This window comes from Benincasa hispida, chromosome 5, assembly GCF_027475165.1.
Source record: "Benincasa hispida cultivar pf3 chromosome 5, pf3_genome.v1.1, whole genome shotgun sequence".
In the NCBI taxonomy this organism is placed as follows: Eukaryota; Viridiplantae; Streptophyta; class Magnoliopsida; order Cucurbitales; family Cucurbitaceae; genus Benincasa; species Benincasa hispida.
The window spans coordinates 3,291,495-3,315,571 of NC_143482.1; the positions used below are offsets into that span (position 1 = coordinate 3,291,495).

The 24,077-nt window shown below is 30.6% G+C and overlaps 1 protein-coding gene across 4 annotated transcripts; it reads right to left on the bottom strand.

Annotated features, from left to right (window-relative positions):
• Nucleotides 1–396: 396 nt before the first annotated feature.
• LOC120078056 (uncharacterized) lies at nucleotides 397–6,252 on the bottom strand. Of its 4 annotated transcripts, none has more exons than XM_090313867.1 (7): nucleotides 6,046–6,252; nucleotides 5,363–5,541; nucleotides 5,075–5,246; nucleotides 4,125–4,198; nucleotides 2,118–3,971; nucleotides 1,432–1,582; nucleotides 397–1,302 (listed from the first exon to the last, which is right to left on the bottom strand). In XM_090313867.1, exons 3-7 carry the CDS (start codon nucleotides 5,211–5,213, stop codon nucleotides 584–586), a joined length of 2,937 nt encoding a protein of 978 aa, XP_090169993.1. In that variant the 5' UTR covers nucleotides 5,214–5,246; nucleotides 5,363–5,541; nucleotides 6,046–6,252; the 3' UTR covers nucleotides 397–583. The 4 variants fall into 4 exon arrangements, with proteins under 4 accessions (XP_090169993.1, XP_038888176.1, XP_038888177.1 ...); XM_039032248.2 differs by having other exon boundaries at nucleotides 5,075–5,252; nucleotides 6,046–6,246; XM_039032249.2 differs by having other exon boundaries at nucleotides 5,363–6,246.
• Nucleotides 6,253–24,077: the final 17,825 nt, after the last annotated feature.

The window sequence follows — 24,077 nt, forward strand, 5'->3', positions numbered from 1 at the left end:
TATAAGGACTAAAATTTAATTTTAGACCATATTGGACTAAATTCTAACCTAGAAACCAAATTTTCAATTTAATATTTTTATAATTTAACCTATTTATTAAATATTATTATCACCGAATAGTAAATATTCAAGTTTAATAATTTAGGCAATCACATGTCTACCTTGAACCAGTGTGGCTTCCAAAATGGATAGAGACTCCCACTAGATTCAGTGTGTGAAGAATGAATCCACTGTCAATCAATGGACCCCATGAATAAAGTTGAACCCCTATTTCTTAATGCCCTGGTATCCAAATATGAATCTTTCACAGGCTATCACAAGATAATGTCCCCTTTTCTTTTTCTTATTCTAGTTTAATCCTCTAAGAACTTTGCCTGAATCAAATAGAAAATTCAATGATCAAAATAAAGCTTTTGCTTTCTATTATATTTGATGGATTTTCACAAAATGAATATTAGAGGTAAGTAGGTAGACTTAGCTAAACATACAGTAAATAAATCAGAGGACCATCATTATTGAATATCAGATACAAAGGTGAGAGGTTATGAATTGATTTGGAACACAACAGAAAAGCAAATTCTAATTAAACTTTACCTGTCAATTCAACAACAGCTTCTTCCAAAAGCTCTTCCAGTAATCTCCTCTCTACTTCCTTCCCCAAATTATCCATTTCCATCTTGAAATGCTCATCCCAGTTTCTTCCACCAACTTCTTTTCTGACTACTCTTTCCACCACCAGGCTGTTGCTGTCCCCAATGTCTCCTGTAACACATCTAGGTTCACCACAAACCCAATCCTTCAGTTTGACCATAACACAGTCCAATAATGTTAGTGATGTGTCCTCTGCAAAATTGCTGTCATGGGCCCTGCTAGATATTTTGGTTTGCCTGTGATCTAGTTCCTGACTTGTTATGTCAATCAAGGCAGCGTTGACACAATCGAACACAAGCTTCCTACTTGATCGCACCTGCCTTTGCTTGGCCTCAAGCATCGGCTCTTTGCTGCTTAGATTGGCATATTTGTTTCTAAGCGATGGATCTAGTGGATTGACATGCGAATGCCATCTAGTAAACAATAAGCCACATTGTTGTGCTTCACTACTGAGACCAGACATTGTAAGAAGGGCTTTGACAAGGCAATGCCAGTTTTGTTCTTCCTCCAGACAAGTGGAAACGGGTGAAGATTTGAGTGCACAAGGAGCAGATGAATCTGAATAAGAACCATCCCAAAATATACTACGAGCAATTGATTCTATAGGTGGTGATTTGTCGATGAGGCTATTCTTGAATGGCATACAGAACTCTGTTCAGTTCAAGATTTATATGAGATGCAGACAGATATAGATAAGTAGAAACGATTTTAGTTCTAGCTTACGTATTCACTAAGTGTGTGCATTACTAAGTTGGAAGGAGGGGGGAGGGGGATGATTACCCTGATTCCTTGGCTTCAAATAGCTGGACAATTCTAGATGTGCGTTGTCATCTTCAAAAAACGGTGGTTCCAGAACGGATATTGGACTTGGCTGCTCCTGATTTTCACCAACATTTCCAGATACGAAGGGCCTTTTTACAGACAACCCCACCTGCAAATCACAAGAAACGATCCAGATCCAATTCAATTACTAGTCACAATCAAATGGTTTGATTTATATGGGGAAAAAATGTTCATGGAACTATTGAGGCAGACACAAGTCAACTGCATTTGAGTTACTCTGCCAGGCATTTAATGCAACTCCAATTGGATGCATGCAAAAGAAAAACATGCAAAACTTAATAGGAAAATTCATCAATACTAAACATTAGAAAACCAAATTTCGTCACAACTTAGGCCAAAAATTGGAGAACTCAAGTAGCTTAACATATAAACAAGTTACCAATGATATGCAAATGAGATTTGAAAATGACCAAAAGGTGCAAGAACTTGCTGGGATATATCGCTTAAAATTCCATACCAACATATAATTGCGTATTTAATCACAATAACAAACAAGAATATAACTTAGAAAAGAAAAACCCTACATTTCTATGACTGTGCTATGTATAATGTATAGATATTGAGATATATAACATCAAATAGATTAGCATGCAAATATTACAACCGCAGAAGGAAAGATTTACCTCATGATGAACTGCACCTCCTCTTGCAACCACATTAGTTAAATGTAGGAAAGAAGTGCCTGATGAGCACCCTTCACCATCGTTAGAATGAGATGCAGCATTACTCAAACCTCTAGAGTGATGGATGAAAGCTGAGGATGAGAGTGTTCCGGCACTACAAGATTGGGGTTCATCTTTTGTTTGAGATCCACTATATTTTCCTTTACTTGTTTTCTTATTCCTAGAGAAAAATAAACTTGAAACTTTCTCATTAAATGATGACTTAACACCCTTTGACTTTGCTAGCAACTTTGGATCATCAGTTTTGATGGTCTCAAGATCTGATGCTTCAAGATTAAGCACACCAAACAATGCAGAAGATCCCAGAACAGATTTTGACTTCATAAGTGTTGTGGGAGAATCATCCAGACATTCTATGTTTTCATCACTATTAAAACAGTGATCTAACTCACTTGGTTCATGTTCATTAACTACATTATCCGTTACTGTTGATTTCTTTGCATCTGACAGTGCAAGCATCTCACCCAATGTACTTGAGTTTCTCCTAACATGCCTACGCTCTTGATAGTTCCCATGTGTCGTCATCATGGACCACCTTTCCGACAGTCGCTTCTTAGCTTCTCTGCACACTGATGACTCTGGAGAACATGATATTCGGCTGAATGAGGAGGAAGAATATGGGCTACTATATCTGTTGATATATTCCCAAGAATGACGAGAAGAGGAAGACATGACTTCCAAGTCACTCAGATTTTCTACTGCATAGTCATTCTCGGATTTTTCAAATGAACTTTCATCACCAGTATAACCATTTGAAAACACGGAAGATAGCAAAGTTTCATCCCTTCGATGACCCAAGAGATTGTCACACATTTTCTGAGTAACATTCCTTGCAAATGTTCTTGATTCCTTCACATCAACATCTTCATATCCTTCATTGAAACTTCCATCTTGCACCACTCTAGGCAATGAACCAGGCGATGAGACTATAGGCTTATTATCATGATTCCTCCCAGGACTTGGCTTTAAAACCACTATTCTTGTTGGTTGAACAGCTACTGCATATTCATTAGTCCTATTAATAGCTGGAGTAGGAGAAAGTTTTGAATCACTTTTATCCAAAGTAGCTGACTGACCCCTCTGAACTGGCAGCCTGGCTTGTCTATAGCTTTGTTTCTCAAATTCAGTAAATCTTTCATCCCTAGACACCTTTGAAGGTCTAAGAACAGTGATGCGCTTTGTCTCAGGAGATGGAGGGATGGACTGGAGTTCATTCAGATGCTGAGTAAACAAATAATTTGGCTCCTGCAGAAACTTGACAAATAAATCTTTATTGGAACTTAAAACTTCTAGTGCATCTTGAAATTCTTTGGATTGCCGCAGTTTCTCGTCTGTAGCCAGACGTTTTGCTTCTACAAACTTCTGGCGAACAAGAGCCATCTTTCTATCATTCACAACTTCACTTTCTATTCCCTTTGGCCGTTTTTCTCTAATATAATTTGCCTGTGGAGATCGCTGCCATATTTCATAAACATCTTTACATTCTTTCTGCTCTGAACATTCATTGACTTGGCATTTCATTCCCTCTTCTAATAAATCACTTTGTTCCGTGCATCCTAATGGCTTTCCATGGTTTTCAATTTTACTCTTCGGATAACTTCTAACATTATTTCTTTGAACAGATGAACCAGGAAGCTGGTGAGGGAGAGTTTCAAGCCCCATTAGCTTTGCAACCACATTGGGTGGATTTTGTGTACACTCCATTTCGGACATCTCTTGATCTATAAGCATCTTCACAGGTGTTCCATTTGCTCTCTTATTTGATGCTCTCTGCAATTCTGGCATTGTCCGACTCTGATCAATCCACACAAATGCAGAGTATCAAGATAATGCGTTGTGAATAACATAACTAAATCGGAACAATTTTGATACGTGGTTCTGAACCTCCAGCTCCGTATGACTAGATTTTGTAATATTTTATAAGGACAAGTGGAGCACAATACTTACCCGATTATCTTCAGTCTGATTTGTGGAGTGATTAAACATCCTTGCCATGTCAGCCTGATTCCTTGGAGTAGAACCTGCCAAATAGCCACATGTCTGTCAGCTCGTTCACAATCGAACAAAAAGCCTAAGCACAACCAAAATATAAGCACCAGAAGAAGTGTCTGTATGTGTGAGTCCCACCAAAAAAAAGATAACTTACACTAAAAAGGAGTTTCCATTGAACAAATACATGAATAATTATGGAAAAGGAATAAATTATTTACCCAAAGCGGCCAATGTCCTATGTGAGGAGGAAACTAGTTTGGGATGAATCTAGTAATAGAGAGAAAAAGAATAGTCTACAGGTCCTAGGTGAAAAAATGAGTCCAGTCAGTTAATTTTCTTAGTTAATAATTATGGTTTTAATTCAAATAATCCAGAAAAAAGAGGCGGTAATTTGAGCACCCCCCCCCCCCCCCCCCCCCCCAACCCCAAAATAATAATAATAATATCTCCTCCTTCATTTTTCTCCTCTCTTCAATCCACCTTCTCTTCTCTCGTCCCTTCTGCTGGCTAGTGGCTACAGCTACTCAAGACCACAAACAGACGGTAAGACTGATAGCCCAATCACGTTGCTGATAGTTTCAATTGATAGCAGGTCAAGTCACCAAGAAACTAATCAAAATTTTGTAACTCCGCCACCCCACCAAAAAAAAATCCAGACGGGAAAAAGGTTCTATATTTACATACTGATATTGCACCTGAATCATGGAGTACTTTGACCCTGCCAAAGACAAATCGAAATCATGGGGGAAAGGAGACAGAATAGATGAGACGAGATTGGAAATTAGGCTTAGTCTAAGAGAAGAACCCACTAAATTCTAGCAATACTTGTACAACAATGAAAGTTTAATAAGATAAACTAAAGTAATTTGAACAAAATATGGTATCTAGAGGGAAATAGAGGTCACCTTCACGATGTGGTGCATCAGTAAGAAGCTTGTTCCTAGAGACACCCGTACTCAGATCAAAGAGGTTCACCATTCTTCCCAGACAGCCAGGGAAAGGCTTTTCATTATTACTAACTTTTCTTCTCTGAATCCCATTCATCTCAATACCTTTAATCCCTTGGTTGCAGTGATGCTGAAACTTTCGATGGAACAAGAAACAGAACATCTAAGAGTAAGTAAAAGTGCTAAACTAATCATACACAGACAGAGAAATAAAGAACAATAACCAAGACGTTGAAGTCTCCCAACCTGAATATTTAGGCTGCAAAAAATCAAGGATCTGCTTCTGAGAAGTTGACCCAGAATAGTTAGGTTTAAGATCACCTTCAATGAGGTAAACAGCTATGGAATTTCATGGTGGATAGAGAGTTCAAAGAGCAAAAAAAGGCCATAAAATCAGAGTCTCGGGTGACGTACATTGAATTTACCTGGTAACCACAAGATAAACATTCTAAAAGAAAACCCAAAAATATAATTAAAAATTATGAACTGAATCCCTAATCTTAAGAACAAGAGGAGCCCAATAGGTGACCAAAAGCCAATAAAGCAACTTTTTACAGATTCAAAATGGGTCTACGCAGAGACAAGGAGAAAGGGGCAAAAGAAAGAAAGAGATAAAAAGGGAAGAATCTAGCTTCAAAAGTTAGCTGAACAAAAGAAAAAAATGGAAAGAAAAAGGTAAGAAAGAAAGAGAGAGAGTGAGAGTGAAGTCAGATTCAAGTAGCTACAAAGAAAGACAAATGAAAATTGGAGAACGAGCTTTGAAAGAGCGAGATCAAGGAGAAAGCAAAAGAAAAATACAGTACGAAACTGTAAATGGAGCCAATTTTCACGCAGCTTTTCTAAGTAAAAGAATCAAGATTCTGACATTTTGAACAAGAAGCTGCATTGTAAATTAGAGAGAGAGAGAGAGAGAGAGAGATAGACCCAACTGGAGCAGGGAAAATGGCCGGGAAGCGACATTCCGGCGGAAAACAACCGTCGAGTCACCGGAGCTCCGCCGTTGAGGTAGAGAGAGAAAATGTTGATTCGGAGTGAGGTTGTAGAGAGAGAATTTTAGTGTGCGAAGAGTGGACTCTGTATACCCTCCACCGACCCTCTGTTCGTCGGATGTGAACTGATTTGTCAATTCTAATTCATTCGTAACGTTGGATTACGTATATAAAATAAATGAAAATAATGTAATAAACAAAAATGTGTAAAGCCGAAAATACCCCTCTTCTTTTTTACTATTGAATTTACCCTTTTGGGGTATTGTCCAAGGAAACCTATCCTCTATTGCAATTATGAATCACTTTATTCAAAACTCCGTTTTAAAGTTTTTATTTATTTATTTATTTATTATTATTATTTTGACAACGCCGTTTTAAGATTTTTACGTTTTCAAAAGTTATATATATATATAGTTAAATTATAAAAATGATTATTTTCAAATATAGAAAAATTAATCAACTTATTTATAGATATAGCTAAATGAAGACATAGATTAGATGTCTATCATTAATAGATGGGGGATATAATATTTCTAGTAGGTTTGACATTTAAAATAATTAACCTTGTAAAAATGTCTTAGTTTTATTTTATTATTTTTTTTTTTTCAAAAATACTTCCAATCTTTTGAAAAATACAATTTTTTATTTTCTTAAAAATTATTTATAAAAGGTCAAAAGTAATATTATATCTTTCGAAAGAATATGAGTATTTTTTAGACATATGACAAAGCTCGTGAGTATTTTACATAATGTATGTTCGGTAAAAAGAAATCAATTTTGACCTAGACTTGTCATGTTATAAGCTCGTGGAGGTCTCTTTCTTCATCGAGGAGGCAAGGACATGAGTAATATCGGAGATTATCTCTTTCTCTTATGTTTGTTGGTGTCATAATGGTTTAGCGTACTCTCTTGTATCTAAAACTTTAGAGAAGTATGAGTCTTTCTTATCTTACTTTTTTATATCTTGTGTGATTTTTTATGTTTATGACTTGTGATGTAGTCATTTAGTTTAATTGTTTTGTTGTTTTTGCCTGTTATGTGCTAAAAAAAGATATGAACTCCTTTTAGTTTCATAAAATTAGACACTAAATTCAAATAAACAATACAATTTTTATACTCAACTCAATTTCTGCTAATTTTTTTTCTTTAGGAATACAGAAGTAAAACAAAGAACTCAATCATTTTTGCTAATTCAGCCACCTGTTTTAACATAAAATAATGTAAAAATCTCTATTAAAAAGATGTAAATAAATCTTCATAAACTCATTAATTTCGATAAAATAAAGTTTAACGCCAACAAAAAATAATAATAATAAAGTTTGACAATGCACGCATGAACTATAAATAATTTTGCCAAAATCCTCAAATTTCAAATAAAAAATTTAGCTCTAATGCTTTTCTTTATAGTAATAAAATTTAAATTTAAAAAAAAAAAAAAAAAAAAAAAAAAAAAAACTTGAATATTTTTCTCTAAAATTTCGTCTTTTTTTAATATAGTGGAGTAATTCGAACTATAGACCGTTTGGTGATTAATAAATACTATATGTTAGTTAAGTTATGCTAACTTTGATTTCTCTAAAATTTTATCAATTTATATTGCGTGCACGTTTTATAATTCATGAAATGCATAAAGGTGAAAAAAAAATTAAACCATATTTAAAGTGAAAACTCACTATAACCTTAAAATTATCATACATATTTAAATTTGAGATACAATTTGATGAAATTCAAAGTTTATGGTTAAAATTGTTACAATTCAACAAATTTAGGAGTGGAGAATGGAAATTTAAAACTACTTCTAAAAACTAAGCACTTTAAAAGTCCAAGGCCCCGTTTGGTAACGATTTAGTTTTTTATTTTTGTTTTTTAAAATTAAGCCTATTTCATCCACATATCTTACAATAATTTACACATTTTTTAAGCACAATAGTTGAATTCTTAACCAAATTCAGAAAACAAAAACAACTTTTTGAAAGTTACTGTTTTTAGCTCTCAAAATTTGGCTTGATTTTTTAAACCGTTGATAAATAATAAAAGAAGAAATTTAGAGGTAAAAGTATTGTCCATAAACTCAATTTTCAAAAACAGAAACAAAAATAAAAGGATTAACAAACGGAACTTATATTTTTAACTTATGTTGAAGAATCAAAGTGATTGATATTTATGGTAAAATTAGAACAATGATATGAATGAAAATAATAAAAGTATGCATTGTTATTTATATATATATATATATATATATATATATATATTATTTATTTGTGCAATAATTAATGAAGAATGTGAAGGAGACATGAGTAGTATTGATCTGTCTTCAATAGAAAAATTTGTAAGAAAAATAAGATGTGGATGGGAAGTCAATGGACAAGAATGACCAAAATAATTTTCAATCTTATCAAAATTACACCACTCTCCCACATGTCAAGTGGCTAACAAAATTATGATAAATTGCATGCCACCATTTTATTCATCATAATAAGCTCTTAAAAAAAATAATTAGCAATTTATGGATCTTATGCATTATTTGGCATGAAATTTTATGAATATTGGTACTTCTTGTTTTTTTAGATGAAATATTACTACTTATATTATAATTTAAAGAGAATATTAAAATAATAATAATAAATATCACTTTTCGTCCACAAACTTTTATGAAAGTTACCGTTTATTATAACGTTTAATTTAACAATTGTACAATTTAATCCCAAATTCATCAATATTAAATATTGATTCCTATCATTTATTGATTTAGACTTTAAGAAGTTTATAAACATATTGGATTCTTAATTAATCTATTTATCTACTCATGTAAAGGATTTCATTTGCTCTTAAAATAATTTTCATAATAAGGATATTCGGTCGTTACAAAATTTAAAGATATAAACCAAAATGGTTAGTATTAGGAACTAATTTGTAATAAAATTGAGAATATAGGGTCTGCTCGAGGTTTAAAGACTAAATTATAACTTCTGCGACAGTATAGTTAGAGTTTAGTATTTATATAAAAAATACTCATATTCTTTCGAGGATGATAATATTCATTACCTTTGACTTTTTATAAATGTTTTAAAACTACCTTTGAACTAGTTACGTTCATTAGAATTTTAGATGGACATCAGAGTTTGGAATGGATGTGGGGTAATCATGAATAATGTAAGAATGTTTGGATCCTAATTTTCGTTTCGGATCATTGGCATGCACATCGTTTTAAATCTTAATTTTTATCCAACGTCTTAACATATTTCAGCTCCAAAATAGTTTTGAAATGTTTAAGAAAAACAAAGATAATATTGTAATTTTAACTATCAACGAAGTTTTTTTTTAAAAAAAAAAACTAGTGGATTGATGAGAATTTCTTTAAATGTCTTATTTTTGTCAATAGGTCACTGTACAATAGATGTTTATGGTTCATAAATATAACGTTGAACTTTTTTTTTCCTTAGGGAAATTGGAATATATAGGAGAATTTTAAACTTATTTCTATAATGATTTCAAAGGGCATATGCTTTTTTACTTTATGGCATTATTTGCCAAATCAATGAATATGAATCACATGATAAAAGCATAATTTAAAGTTATATATAAAATCAACCAAACTCATCGGGCTAAATAATTTCATGTATGTTTTGTCAAATAATAACAATTTGCCCAATTTACCCTTTTTTTTATTCTATATATTTTTTTCAGTTTTATTTTCTTAGTACAATTAGCAGTAAAATTCGAACCACAAATCTTTTAGTTATTATATCGTTTATATGTCAGTTAACTTATGCTCGCTTTGACTATTATTTTCAATATTATTAATAAAAAAGTTCACATGCGAGACAGGGTCGAGATGACTTTCTCGTCCCGCTCCCCTTTACATTCTCCACTATAACAAAAATTTTCATTTAATTTCACGGATATTAGAGAGAGATTCTTTGGGAATTTTCTTTTATTGTTTTTTTAAAAAAAAAAACAATTAATTTTTAATTAGATACTTAAATTTCTCAGTAATTTATTACATGATTAATTCCTTATAAAATTTTAAACTATCAATTTTTTTTTTTTTGGTAGTTTTCTATAGTTTGATATATTTAATCTAAATTTAAAATAATACTCACCATTGATCTTGTTAGCATTAAAAAAAATGTCTTCAAATAATTCTTAAATCTTTAAAGTGAGATCTATAACGTTCTAATTTTGCTTTTTATTTCTTTTCCGTTTAAATTTTACAAACTTACAAAGCACAATCATTTGAAATCATATAGCATCATGAAAAAAAAATATTGAGAAAATAGTAGGACTTTAATTTGAGTTGTACAAAAAAGAAAAAAAAAAGTTGAGTTAGAGCTTATTTCTTAAAGCATTAAGACCATTAATAATCATATATATCTTTTGATGTGATTTGATTGAGATATTAAAAGTTTGTTATGCAAATTTTTTAATGAATAAAAAAATTATAATTATTTAGGCTCAGTAATTATTTATGTTCCATTTGATAATTATTTGATTTTTTATTTTTAGTTTTTGAAAATTAAAATTACAAACACCCCTACCACTTTTTTTTTTTGTTATCTATTATTTACCCATATTTTCAAAAACCAAACTAAAATTTAAAAATTAAAAAAAAAAATTAAAAATTTGTTTTTGCTTTAGGAATTTGACAAAGAATTCAACTTTTATATGTTAAAAAGAGACAAAACATTGTAAGAGAATAACAAAAAATAAGCTTAATTTTCAAAAATCAAAATAAAAAATAAAAAACGAAATGGTTACTAATATGTTATAAACACTCAATCCAGTTCAATTTTATTTGTTTAATCTACTTTTCATCCATATTTGTAAAAAGAACCAAATTTTAAAAATTAAAAAAAGATTTTTTTAAGTTGTTTTTATTTTTAACATTTAGTTAAGAATTCTACTTTTTTTTATTAAAAGATTGAGAAAATATACTTACTTTTCAAAAAAAAAAAAAAAAATCAAATGATTATAACTTAAGTTCTAGGACAAATATAAATTTATTTCTTTATATAATTTAATTTAACTATGAATGGGAAACAAAAGTAAAGAATGTTGTGATTAATCCAACACAGTTCCTCTTTTTAATGTCCATAGAAGAGAGAATAATATGGCTTCCATCAACATCCACAAGGAGTTTCCTTTTTATTTCTTTATTTGGGGCAACTTGATTGGTCACAATGGACCACCATGGACATACCGTTAAGCAAACAATCTCAATGCCATGAATTAAACAAATGAAAAATAAAATAAAATAAATTTTTTCTTCAACAAAATTAAAAAAAAAAACTAAAATATATATATATATAAAAAAAACACCCATATACTTTGTCCTTTTGTTTAAAAATACTAATATATTTTTTTTTATAAGAGTTGCAATGTTATTCTTAATCTTTTATCAACGTTTCAAAACTATCATTAGAGTGGAGATGTTTTAGAATTTGAGACAAAAAGTGATACTCGGAATGAAGGGGGTGTGACGATCTAAATATCCGTTTTAGGTTACTCCTATACCATTTTGATGACGAGTTCCTAGCGTACATAATATGGAAAAGAAAAATGTGAGAGATAAATTATAGTCTTATAGGTTCTTGACATTTTCAAAAAAACACCATGGTCTACTTATGGTAAAAAATTATATGTTAAATTATAAGTTTATTCTTTTAAGTTTAGTTTAAAAAATTCTAATTATGTATATATAATTATTAACAAGCGTTTGTGAACTTTCAATTCTTTGTTTAATATGTCTTTAAGCTTTAAAAGTATCTAATATATAGCTCTCAATGTTCATTTTCGTGTCTAATAGTTCATATATAAATGCAAGATTTTTAAAAATTAATCAATCTAGTAGACATCATTTAAAAGTTTAAAAAATGTTGAATAGGTCCACAACCTTTTAAATACGAAATTAGAAATTGAGTAATAATATTGGACAAAAAATTAAAAATGTAACAAGCTATTATATGTACATATTTTAAAATTAAAGATAAAATAGACATAAAATTGAAAGTGTAGTTGCCTATTAAACATTTTTTTTGAAAAAATTAGAGACTTAGTAGATATAAACTTGAAAGTTATACTAAAGTAGTAAAATTTACTATCTAAAAAGTGTTCTCAACATCGAACCAAATAGTTTATGCAACAAACAAAAACTTTATGCCTCATTTGGTAACTATTTGGTTTTGAAAATTGTGCTTGTCTCATAATTTCTTACTCGTGGTTTTCATATTTCCTATGTAGATATTAGAGTTGTTGAAGCCAAAATTCAGATAGGGAAAAACACACTTGGACCTTCACATAATAACAATGATAAATTTGTAATTTAAGGGAAAATGTGATCTATATGATGGAAAGCTTTGCATACATATGTGGTGTTTGCCACACTAGATTTGATACTTAAGTCATAAAGTGTATCTATGTAGCAAATAGAGAGTATGAGTATTAGAATGAACTTACTTCTCCTTGGAACTATCGTGATGGATTTTAGAGTTGCATTGGGATTATCATTTAACTTACAAGGCTCGGTCGTATGAGAGGCGTGCCCGTTTGGTATTTCAATATATGGTCGATCTCAGCCATGACTGAGGCCGAGTACCTTCTTTTAGCCATATTTTGGGCTTAAGATAATCTCTTAGGTCGGGGCATGCATGCTTGGGCTAGACTCAAGCCAACCCCCTTTTTCTAGGTCTATTTGTATCGTAAATTGCCACTTTCAACCCGAATTATGTTGTCTTCTTAATTTTGTTATTTATGTTGTCGCTAGATGTCAATCATGCCATTTGGTCCAAAATAACCCATAACAAGAGTTTTTAGCCAATTTCAAAAAACAAAATAGGTTTTAAAAAACTATTTTTTTTTTTTTTTTTTTGTTTCCAAATTTTAGCCTTGATTTAAAAACACTCTAAAAATATAGATAATAAAACATAAAAACAATAGATAAAAAAGATATTTATAAGCTTAATTTCAAAAAACAAAAACTGAGAAAACCAAATGATTACCAAACGGAACCTTCAAAATACTACTTGTTTTATTTAAATTATTTAGATAAGTAATTTAAAAAGGTAAATTTGAAAAGAAAAGCTAAGATAAAGATGAACTTGAGGACCCGACTTTTCAAATAGTAAAAAACTAAAAAAAAAAAATTAAATCAAACAACAATTAGATTAGGGACACGTAATTGAGTTACGAAGTATGGAGTTGTTTATTTATTTATTTTGAAGTTGATTTGCGTTTTAAACGTAAGAATGAAAATAAATTTGAAGAGAATTTAGAGAGATAGAGAAAAAAATAAATAAATAAACCAAATAAGGGGAGAAAAAACATGATGTGATGTGAGGAAAAGTAAATTATATGGTGAATAATTTGAAATGAATAAAAAATAGAAATAGAAATGAAAAGGAAAAATAGCAACAAAATCTTTGGTCTATACCATAGGGCCAATATAGGGTGCACATGGAAATGAAAGGGACCCCTCTCTCCTTTTTTGTGGTCATTTCATTTGAAGACTATTTAATATTTAACATAATTGGAAAGAAAAAAGAAAGTTGACTAATTTCAACTTGTTGAGAATGTTTCTTTGAATGCCTATTCACAAACTCATTTTACCTATAAAGTATAATCAACCTATCATTGTTTTGCTACATTATATTTCAAGTTTATGTGTTTTTATTTAATGCATATGATTAACATTTATACAATAAAATGTTAAAATATGTTATTGATATCTTATGGCCGATATTTATTTTCAAATCTAGCAAAATAACCCAACTCATTTACAAATATAGCAAAATGTTATTGTCTATTAGTGATAGATAGACAATGACATTTTTCTATATTTAAAAATATTTTTTATTTAAATTAATTATCCTTAATTTATTTGTCTCAACAAATTTTTTTAAAATTTGGTTAGTTTAATCATACGAATGGGTAAATATTTGAACTTATTTCGGTTGAATTTTTTTTTCTTAAAAAACATCAGTTAAGTTTTTTTCCATTAAAAAAAAAAATCAGTTGTGTGTTTTTTTTTCCCAATTATTTTGTCATAATGTTATTTTAAGGACATAATTATCAAATATATCCACATTTTTTTTGAGGTCCATGTTCAATATTAAAAAATGGATGGTTTTCTCATGCCTTGTTTTATATCAGTTTATTTCAATGGTTAGGTATACAATTATCATTCATGCATTATTAAAAATTTAAATTTAGGCATAATGGATGTTTAAAATATAAGAACATGTAATACATTATCAAAATTTTAGCAATGATCTAATTGATCACTAAATCTTTAATTTTGAAGTTACGTCTAATAAGTCAATAAATTTTAAGAGTTGTGTTTAATAGGCTTTAAACTTGCATTTTTTTTTTATGTCTAACAAGTATATATTTGTTTTATTAGACACTCACTCCGAAAGTTAAAGAGTTGAAAAACTTATGAAATAGATCATAAAATTGTAAAGTTAAAAATTTCGACCATGTCAATTTCATTTTTAATTTTCTATTTTTGAAAATTATGTTTTTTGTTTTCTTCTTCCAAAGTTTTCGATTATGATTTCGAAATGCTTCAATTTAAAAACAAAAACAAAACTTTTGAAAACTATTTTTTCATTATTTTCAAATTTTAGCTTAATTTTAAAAAACATTAGTAAAAAAAGTGAATAACATGGGAAGTTGAAAACTTGTGGGTGAAAATAATGTTTATAATCAAATTTTCAAAAACGAAAAATAAAAATCCAAATTGTTATCAAATGGGGTTTTAGGAATTTGTTACAAAGCTTTTATATATATATATATATTTGAAATTTAGAAATTTAGACATATTACTGAAAGGTTCTTATAATTTAATACCAATCCGAACATAACTCAACATATTGAAGTACTATGTAATCGAACAAGAAGTAAAAAATTTGAATTTTCATTCTACGTATTGTTGACTAAAAAAAATGTTATATAATCTAATAAATAGCAAAAGAATGACAAACTGATTTCTTTTTAGTTCAATAAAAGTGTAAGACGGTAGATTCAAACATATGACATTTTGACTAGAGACATCCATTTTTTTACATTGGGACCTGCCTCTAATAGGGTGGAGATTCTCTGTTTAGGTAGAGAATGGGGAAAATTTTCCCAAAGACTAAACGGAGATGAGGATGGGGGATGCAATCCCCATCTAGAATGATTGTTTGACCATTAAATATTATAACGATTTAATGTTATGTTTGTAGGATCAGACAACCATAGAGGGGTGAATAAGGTTTAAATAAACTAATTGAATTTTTTTTATTAAGTGGGCCCAACTTAACAAATTAATATACTTTTTGCTAAACAAGAATTTTATGCAAATAATTTCTTTTTGAGTTAAATAATAAATTAACAAACACTTTAAAACACCCTATTTAATTCTTATAAAAAGATTGATAATAGATATAGAAATTTAAGGACAACCAATCAAAATAAACCAATAAGAGTAATTTCATGCAACAAACTATAATAACCAAGTTAATTGTAAAATTAAATTGGAGAGGGATAGAAAAAAAATAACACCGAAAATTTTATACTGGTTTAGAGCCCCTATCTACTCCACTCCCCAAGACTCCTTGAGCATTTGAATAACACTTTCAGCGATCCTTTCCTTGGATTAGAAAAAACCACCGTAGGACTCTTTTTGTGAGTTCAAGAGCAAACTCAATCGTTTTTATGGATAACAATACAACCACTTTTCTGGATCAAGAGCAACCCCTTACACTAGATTTTTATAATTAAAGAACTAGATGAGAAAAACTCTCTTGAAGAATATGTTTACAAATTAAAGTCCCCAATTAATCAATCCTACATAAAATATCTCTCTCAATAAGAAGATGAAGAAAAAGAAAATTGAAACTTAGAGAGAGCAACAATGAAGGCTTTGAGTTTTAATGGAGGATTGAAAATAATGTGCAATTATTGTTAAAATATTGAGAAGAAATGAATTTAAATATAGAGTAAAAATCGTCGAAAACCACATTTAATTTGTGTCATTTGATCTTGGAAAAGAAAAATCAATAATGGAGATTTAAACTCAACTAGTTGTTAGACACATACAATATATATATATATATATATATATATCTTTTAAAAAACAACAAAAAGCGAATGGTCATACTATGTGTCCAAAACTAGCCATAGACACAAACGTAAAATAATATAAATTCATTTTTTTAAATAAAACCAATCCAAAAATCAAAGGTCCACCATGTGTCACTCTTCCATTGCTTCAAATGATACCTTTTAATCGGTCCACTTTGATGTGAAAAATCCTATCACGTTATCAACTTGAGATTTTTCCGTTAAACTTATTTTGATCATATCTTCTTCATTTGAGGTGTGGTTTAGGTGATTCAAATTTATTGTGTTGGAACCGTTGTTCCAAGATCTACGCAATAGACACTTCAAATAAATTGTTAATAAATAAAAACAGGTTTGTTATCGTCAAAATATGAATGAATGAATTAATTAAAATTAATTAATTTGGGATTTAGGGCCAAAAAAGGCAACATTTTTTTCATTTTATATGATGACAAACTACTTAAGAAAAATAAAATCAAAAGTAGTGTGTGATATAAAGTATGAAAAATAATTACAATTAACATACATATAATTTCAATTCACTTGAACACAAAGAATATATTCATTAATAACATGCATTTATTTTTCTAATTACCTTTCCCCTTTTTAGAATCAATAAAAAAAGAACAATTATAAAAAATAACATAAAGACATGAGAGTTCTTAAAAAAAACATGAACATCTAATTTTGTATATTTCTCTTCCTATCAACATGCCTTCTAAAAAAAAGAACAAACAACATGTAAATTCAAGAGGTAAGAATCAATCAAGCTCAACCTAATTCTTTTTTTACCAATTTCACAAAGTTCTCCCATTTTTTAAATCAATTGAGCACCCCTCTTAATAAGAGACAAAAAGACATTTAGCACATAATTCAACTTGAAGGTAGAAATATCAAATAAATTTTCAAAACAAATTTTTACTCAAAATACGATAACTCCCCCTAAAAGAACGAACAATATGCATAAGAGGGACACAAAACAATATAGTAATATGGGAAAACCAATTTTATTCAAACATGAAATTCATATATAAAAGTATATAATTTCCCCTAAAATCAAGCACTCTCATTTTAATACGAAATATCAATCAAAACCAAGGAGATAAAATCATTCAAGTAATTCAAACAATTGAGGTACCAAAATATCAAATACTATAAGATAAGTACCAATTGTGGAAAATCAAATTAATGATGCCAAATAAAAGCGAAGCAACATTAACAAATTCAATGTCACCTAGAGAGATAACATTATCAATCAAATATAAGTATGGTAGCAACACAAATGAATTTATGCCAATTTTGAATAAAGTGCTACCGGGGATTCAAGAAAGTAAATCAATTATATAAATACATCTAAACGATTGCTCAGTTCTATCGCGTAGCACTTCATCGCATCGCTTAGCACACGTTGTAGCTAAGCGATCGTGTGGTGCCATCGTTTAGAAAATCTAACATATCGTTTAGTTCCCACGCCACGATCGCTTAGGTATACATCTAAACGATCGCTCAGTTTTATCGCGTAACACTTCATCGCATCGCTTAGTGCGCGTTGTAGCTAAGCGATCATGTGGTGCCATCGTTTAGAAAATCCAACGTATCATTTAATTCCCACACTATGATTGTTTAAGTCTACATCTAAACGATCGCTCAGTTCTATCGTGTAGCATTTCATCGCATCGCTTAGCACGCGTCATAGCTAAGCGATCGTGTGGTGCCATTGTTTAGAAAATCCAATATTATTGTTTAGTTCCCACGCCACGATCGCTTAGGTCTACATCTATACGATCGCTCAGTTCTATCGCGTAGCACTTCATCGCATTGCTTAGCGCGATCGTGTAGTACCATCGTTTAGAAAATCCAACGTATCGTTTAGTTTCCATCGATCATAGCAGAGCGATCATTTAGTACTACGCGATGGTACTAAGTGATCGTTTAGTCCCATACTTGCCCTCTCTCTACCCGGTGCCCTTCCGTTCCCATCGCTAAGCGATCGTTTAGTATTACTAAGCGATCATTTAGTACTACTAAGTGATCGTTTAGTATTATACTCGCCCTCTCTTTGTGCGCCCGCTCTCTACCCGATGCCCTCTCGTTCCCATCGATCATAGCTAAGCGATCGTTTAGTACTATGAAGCCATCGTTTAGTACTACGAAACGATTGTTTAGTCCTATACCCACCCCCTCTCTGCGTGCCTCTTCTCTACCTGGTGCCCTCGCGTTGCCATCGATCATAGCTAAGCGATTGTTTAGTACTACTAAGCGATCGTTTAATCCCATACCCGCCCCTTCTCTGCGCACCCCTCTCTACCCGGTGCCCTCTCCTTACCTAGTCCAATACTCGGTCGGGCCGAGATCGGGCGCCACCTACTCCTACCCGATTTTGCCCTCTTCCCCCTCGTCATTTCCTATCTTTCTCACCCATACTCGATCTTTCCCACCCATACCCAATCGAAATCACTTATGGCCCAGCCGGTCTATCGCCGAGCACAATCCCTCTTCCCTAAATTTATCCTCAAGCAACCTCAAACTTGCCCGCTCGGTCACATACCCTGTCATAATGTTATGAAGCTTGGTCGGGTAAGACCAATTTCCGAAAATGCATTTTAGACTCAAATTTATTCAGAAAATGCCGAACATGATGTTTTTAGGAGAAAAAATAATATTCAACATAGATTTCAAATATTCACACAAGAACATCTAACATAAACTAACACATTGAGTGAAACAAAATCAAAATCCATAACTTAGTTGAAAAATCTCAATGATCTTTAATGAAAAGGAGAATGACAAGGAAATGTGGAATGTGAAGAGTGAAATGGAGTGAGATTGAGCTTTTGAAATGGAGAAGAGTGAAAATGGAAAAGAAAAGTTAGGGTTTGAGCGAGTTTTGAAATGTGAAGGGTATTAGGGTAATTTTCATTTATTTTCAAAATTGTGGGGTAAAAAAAAACTTATTTTTTAAAAAGGGTCCAAAAATCAAAATGAAAACTTGAAAAATGTCATTTTTGTCAATTTTCCAAAAACATCATGCTCAAGAAATTTAATTTTATCAACAAGAGAAAATTTATCTTTTTCTAAAGATGTATTACTATTTCCAAGATAAGAATTTTATCTTTCAAACTAGCAATTTCATCTTTCAATTCCAAAGAACATATTCAATTTTCTTATTTACATTCCTCAAATCATTCAATTCAACATTTATCTCACATGCTAAAGATTTTTTATTTCACATGCTAAAGATTTTAGTTTGCTATTTTCAATTTCAAGAAACTTAATTCTATCATATTCTTTTTAAAACCAATCAAAAAATCAAAAGCCCACCATGTGTTACTCCTCCATTGCTCCAAGTGACAACTTTCAATTGGTCCACTTTGATAAGAAAAATTTTGCGGGTTTTTCAAGTTTGCTTTGGCCATATCTTCTTCATTTGAAGTCCGATTTAGGTGATTCAAATTGTGTTGGAACCGTTGTTTCGAGCTTTACGCAATAGGCACTTCAAAATATTCAAATTGTTAATAAATAAAACATATTGGTTATCATCAAAACATGAATGAATGAATTAATTAAAAGTAATTAATTTGGGATTTAGAGCAAAAAAAGCCAACAATGTTATTACTATTATTATATAACTATTATATTTAAATTTCAAATTCTATTATTTAATGGTCAAGATAGTGAATATATTTGAATTGAACATTTAAATTTAGATTACATATATGAATAATTTGACTGATAACTATTTCCTTATACTACAAAATTGAGTAATTTCTCTTTAAATTCAAATTATCCATGTGAAATTAATCCTATAAGAAGAATTTAATGAGTTTCTAAAAAAAAGTGAGAAATTTAGATATTTAATTAAAAAATTTCCAGAGTAGTGAGTCAATTGAATTTTTTTGTATGAATAACTAAACGGAAAAAAATTCACCGAGAGAAACCAATCCCCATAATTTTCTGTGAGGAATCTTCATCACAATCTCCACGGAAAATTTTGCGAGAACGGAAAATGAAATGGAGAACGGAGATGGAGATAGTAAATGTAATGACCCGACCCCCTAGGACTTAAGTTAGGCCGTTACTAAAATACATGTATACATGGAACTTAAAACGACACTCTTTTATGATGAAATAAATGCTAAATAGATAAGGGGAGTTCAAAAGTCCTTTATTAAATGCAAATATTAAAAACAATAATAGGATACTCATAAATCATAAAGGTTAATCAATAAGTATGAAAAATAATTCTTAATAATAAGTTTCAAACATCAAAACCGAAAGTTTAGCAAAAACATGAAGGAAATCTAAGTCTTATGAGCGGAAGCATAAAAACTGGTCCCAGTGGCTCGATCATGGATTTCGCTTATCATTCGCCGGCGCGTCCCTACTCTTACCTGAAACAACAACATGAAAAAGAATGAGTATAAAATACTCAGTAAGTAACCCACCACTGGGGTCAGGCTAGATATCTATGTCCTCTAGATACCTACTTCTGGTAAAACATATAAACTGCTCTAGTCCTCATGGGACACATATGCACATGAAACAAGGAGACTGGGTCCTATCCTACTGTAGTTAAGTATGCCCATTACATCTGGTGAATCCCAAAGGAGACGCAAACTGGTGAATCCCGAAGGAGACATAAACTGGTGAATCCCGAAGGAGACATAAACTGGTGAATCCCAAAGAAAACACAAACTGGTGAAAACATAAACTGGTGAATCCCGAAGGAAACATAAAATCTAATGGGCATTTAACTAATCAGTAAGGGCATTTGCACAATCTCAACATCATAATCATCACTATACGAATCTATGACATACATATAAACCTCAACATCATGGCTCTACAACATACACATATACCTCAACATCATGGTTCTACAACATACATGTATACCTCAACATCAGATCAAATACAACCATGAAAGCATATACCATCTCATACTAGCATTCAAGTGTCTATGTGCATAAATAAATAATTTGGATCTCGTAATAGAACATACTTTAATCATGTTATACTATCAATCTTTCATGTTATCATTCTGCTATAACCCTCATTTAACATGCTAGCATACATCTAATGTCTGGCCCGTGGGCAGTTACAGTAGTAAGATTACTTACCTTGATATTAGGTCGAACCAAAAAACAATTGAATCTTTGTGAAATTCTTGAATCCTTAATCAAGCCTAAACATAAACCAAGCTTTAAAATTAATAGTTAAGGCCAAATTCCAAACACCCAAATATTACAAAATAACCTTACCTAAGGTGTGATCCAATTCGAATTCACCTTCCAAACCTCCAATTTTAAGCCCAAATAATTAGCAAACCAAACTCTTCTTCATCTTGAATGAAATTCTTGAATCAATCCCCTAATCATAATTTAAAATTAGGCTTACATGATTAAAATTTGAATCAAATACATACTTCACTATCAATGTCTCAAATAAATTATCCATATATAGCTTCGTCAAAAAATCACTTCCAAATGACTTTACCAAAATTTCTCAACAACCAAAATTAATCCACAAGAGAGTCATCAAAGCATAAAACTTACCAAAACTCGCTAAAACAAACCCCAACTTCACTGAACAACACCTCAATACCTTCATAAACTTGAATCCAAAGTTGAAACACAATGGGTATCAACTAATTGATGCCAAAAGTAAATGAGTATTCAAGAATCAACCGAAAACAAACCCAAATAGCTAAATGAGTATTCAAGAATCAACCGAAAACAAACCCAAACAGCAGAAATCTTACCCAAATCGATAGATCCAGTGACGGCAAAAGCGACGACGCTTAAGTAGTGGTAGACGAAGGTCATGAAGAAGAAACTGACGCGGCGGCTTTGGACGGCGTCGGACGAGCTCACGAATATGAGGAAGAAAATGGGGGGTGGAGTTTGACTTTTTATTAAAAAAAAACAACAATAATAATAATAAAACAAAAAAGAAAATAAATATAATTACATTTAATTCATTTTCATTTTATACTATTAAATTCCTTTCCGTTTCAAAAGAAAATTAATTTCTGCCATTAATTTCCAAAATAATTTCACGCCAACAATTAAATTTTCGCACTTACACTTGAAGTCTAAATTTTTAAAAATACCCTCAAACTAATAACAATTGCTAAAATTCCAAATAATAAAGCTACTTACATTATATTATTACTTAAAAAATGTGCGAGGTGTTACATTCTTCCCTCCTCAAATAACTTTTGTCCTCGAAAGTTCATTCTTAAAAAAAAAAACTCCAAGGGTGTTACAGTAAAAGTCATGCCTGCTCTAAACTCCGCCGTCGTGTGTTAATAGGAGCAAGAGAAGAAGAGTGAGGAAACATGTGATTTGGAGTGGAAAGGACAAAGATAGTTAAATAAGGAAGCATATCTCTCACCATCTTACCATTGCCCACTTGGTTCCTTTTTACCAAATGGTCCATTTTAATGGTTTCTTCATATTTTTATTTTGTCCCTCGAATAAAGTATCACTAATTCGAATCTTTACATATTTGAGTCGGTCCATCATAAGTTTTCATGTTTTTTTTTGTTTCACTCTAAAAGCATCATACCGAAGAGATAAATGTTTATTTATATCATGAATATTAGAATCTGAGAGTTTGTTTGCATCTAACAAGTTGAACTTTCGCTAAACTGTTCACCAACTTAAGCATAGCTCAACTTCTTTAGGCAAGAAGTTGACTCAAATATATTTTAAGTATTGTTGAATAAATCAACAAAAACAAAAAAGTTAAAAGACATGTTTGATAACCATTTGATTTTTGAAAATTAAACTTATAATACTACTTCTCTTTATTGGTTCTATATATTTTTAAATACTTTTTAGGAGTGCTCCAAAATCTAACCCAAGTTTGAATTTTTTATTTATTTATTTTTTTTTTTAAAAACTTGTTTTTGGTTTTTAAAATTGGCTCAAAATTGCATGTTTACTTAGGAAAAATGACAATCATAATTAAGAAAATTGTGAGACAACGAGAACAATTTAAAAAACAAAAAATTAAAAATCAAATGGCTACAAGTCTAAATTGAGAATTGATAATTATTTTTCAATTTTATACTTTATGATACCTAAAAGAAATATCTATACTTGTATCATACCATAATATTTTTTTCATACCAAGCAACAATTATGTATAAACTAATCCTTTTTTTTGTCTTTGTTCACCAATTGTAGGGGTGAAAATTAGACCATCGACCTTTGAGATGATAATTGATATTTTTATCTACGAAACTACGAAATTGTACTTGTTCAAATAAGTCGATTGGACTAGTTTTACTTTGTACCTATAGCAAAAAAAATAGTAAACATTATTTTTTTAAATTTAATTATAAAATACATTAAGTTACAAATTTAATCTCTAAATTTTTAGACCTGTATTTATTCGATCCTAGTTGAATAGATAAGTAAACTTAAAAAATACATGTCGAATAAATTAATGACTTATTAGATATAAAATTTGAAACCGTCAAAATATTTAAGATATGTAGAGAGATTGGAGAGGATTTTGGGGTCCAATTAATTAATTAGAAGGTGTATATTCTCATACGTGTTATATGAGATTTCACAATACCTAGAGAGATTCTAATGAGATTTTAAGATATTAGAGAGATTGGAGGTCACCAAAGTCAATTTTGATTGGTTTTGAAAGATTTAAGCCCAATGAAAATGTCTTCACATATTTCCTCATTATCAAGTGAAAACTTAATACATTTAATTTTTTTTTTTTTTTAATATCATTTTGTCTTATATGTTTTAGAGTTGGTTCAATTTTTGTCGCTATAGTTTAAATGTCTAATTTTAGTCTATATATTTTTAATAAATCTTAAATTTAGTCTCTACGACTAGTTT

Coding starts and splice junctions, on each gene's coding strand:
- LOC120078056 (XM_090313867.1), bottom strand. CDS start 5,213: ATGAATGGGATTCAGAGAAGAAAAGTTAGTAATAATGAAAAGCCTTTC. Junction 4,199..5,074: donor TGATGCACCACATCGTGAAG/GTGACCTCTATT, acceptor GCTATTTGGCAG/GTTCTACTCCAAGGAATCAG. Junction 1,583..2,117: donor GAGGTGCAGTTCATCATGAG/GTAAATCTTTCC, acceptor TGTGATTTGCAG/GTGGGGTTGTCTGTAAAAAG.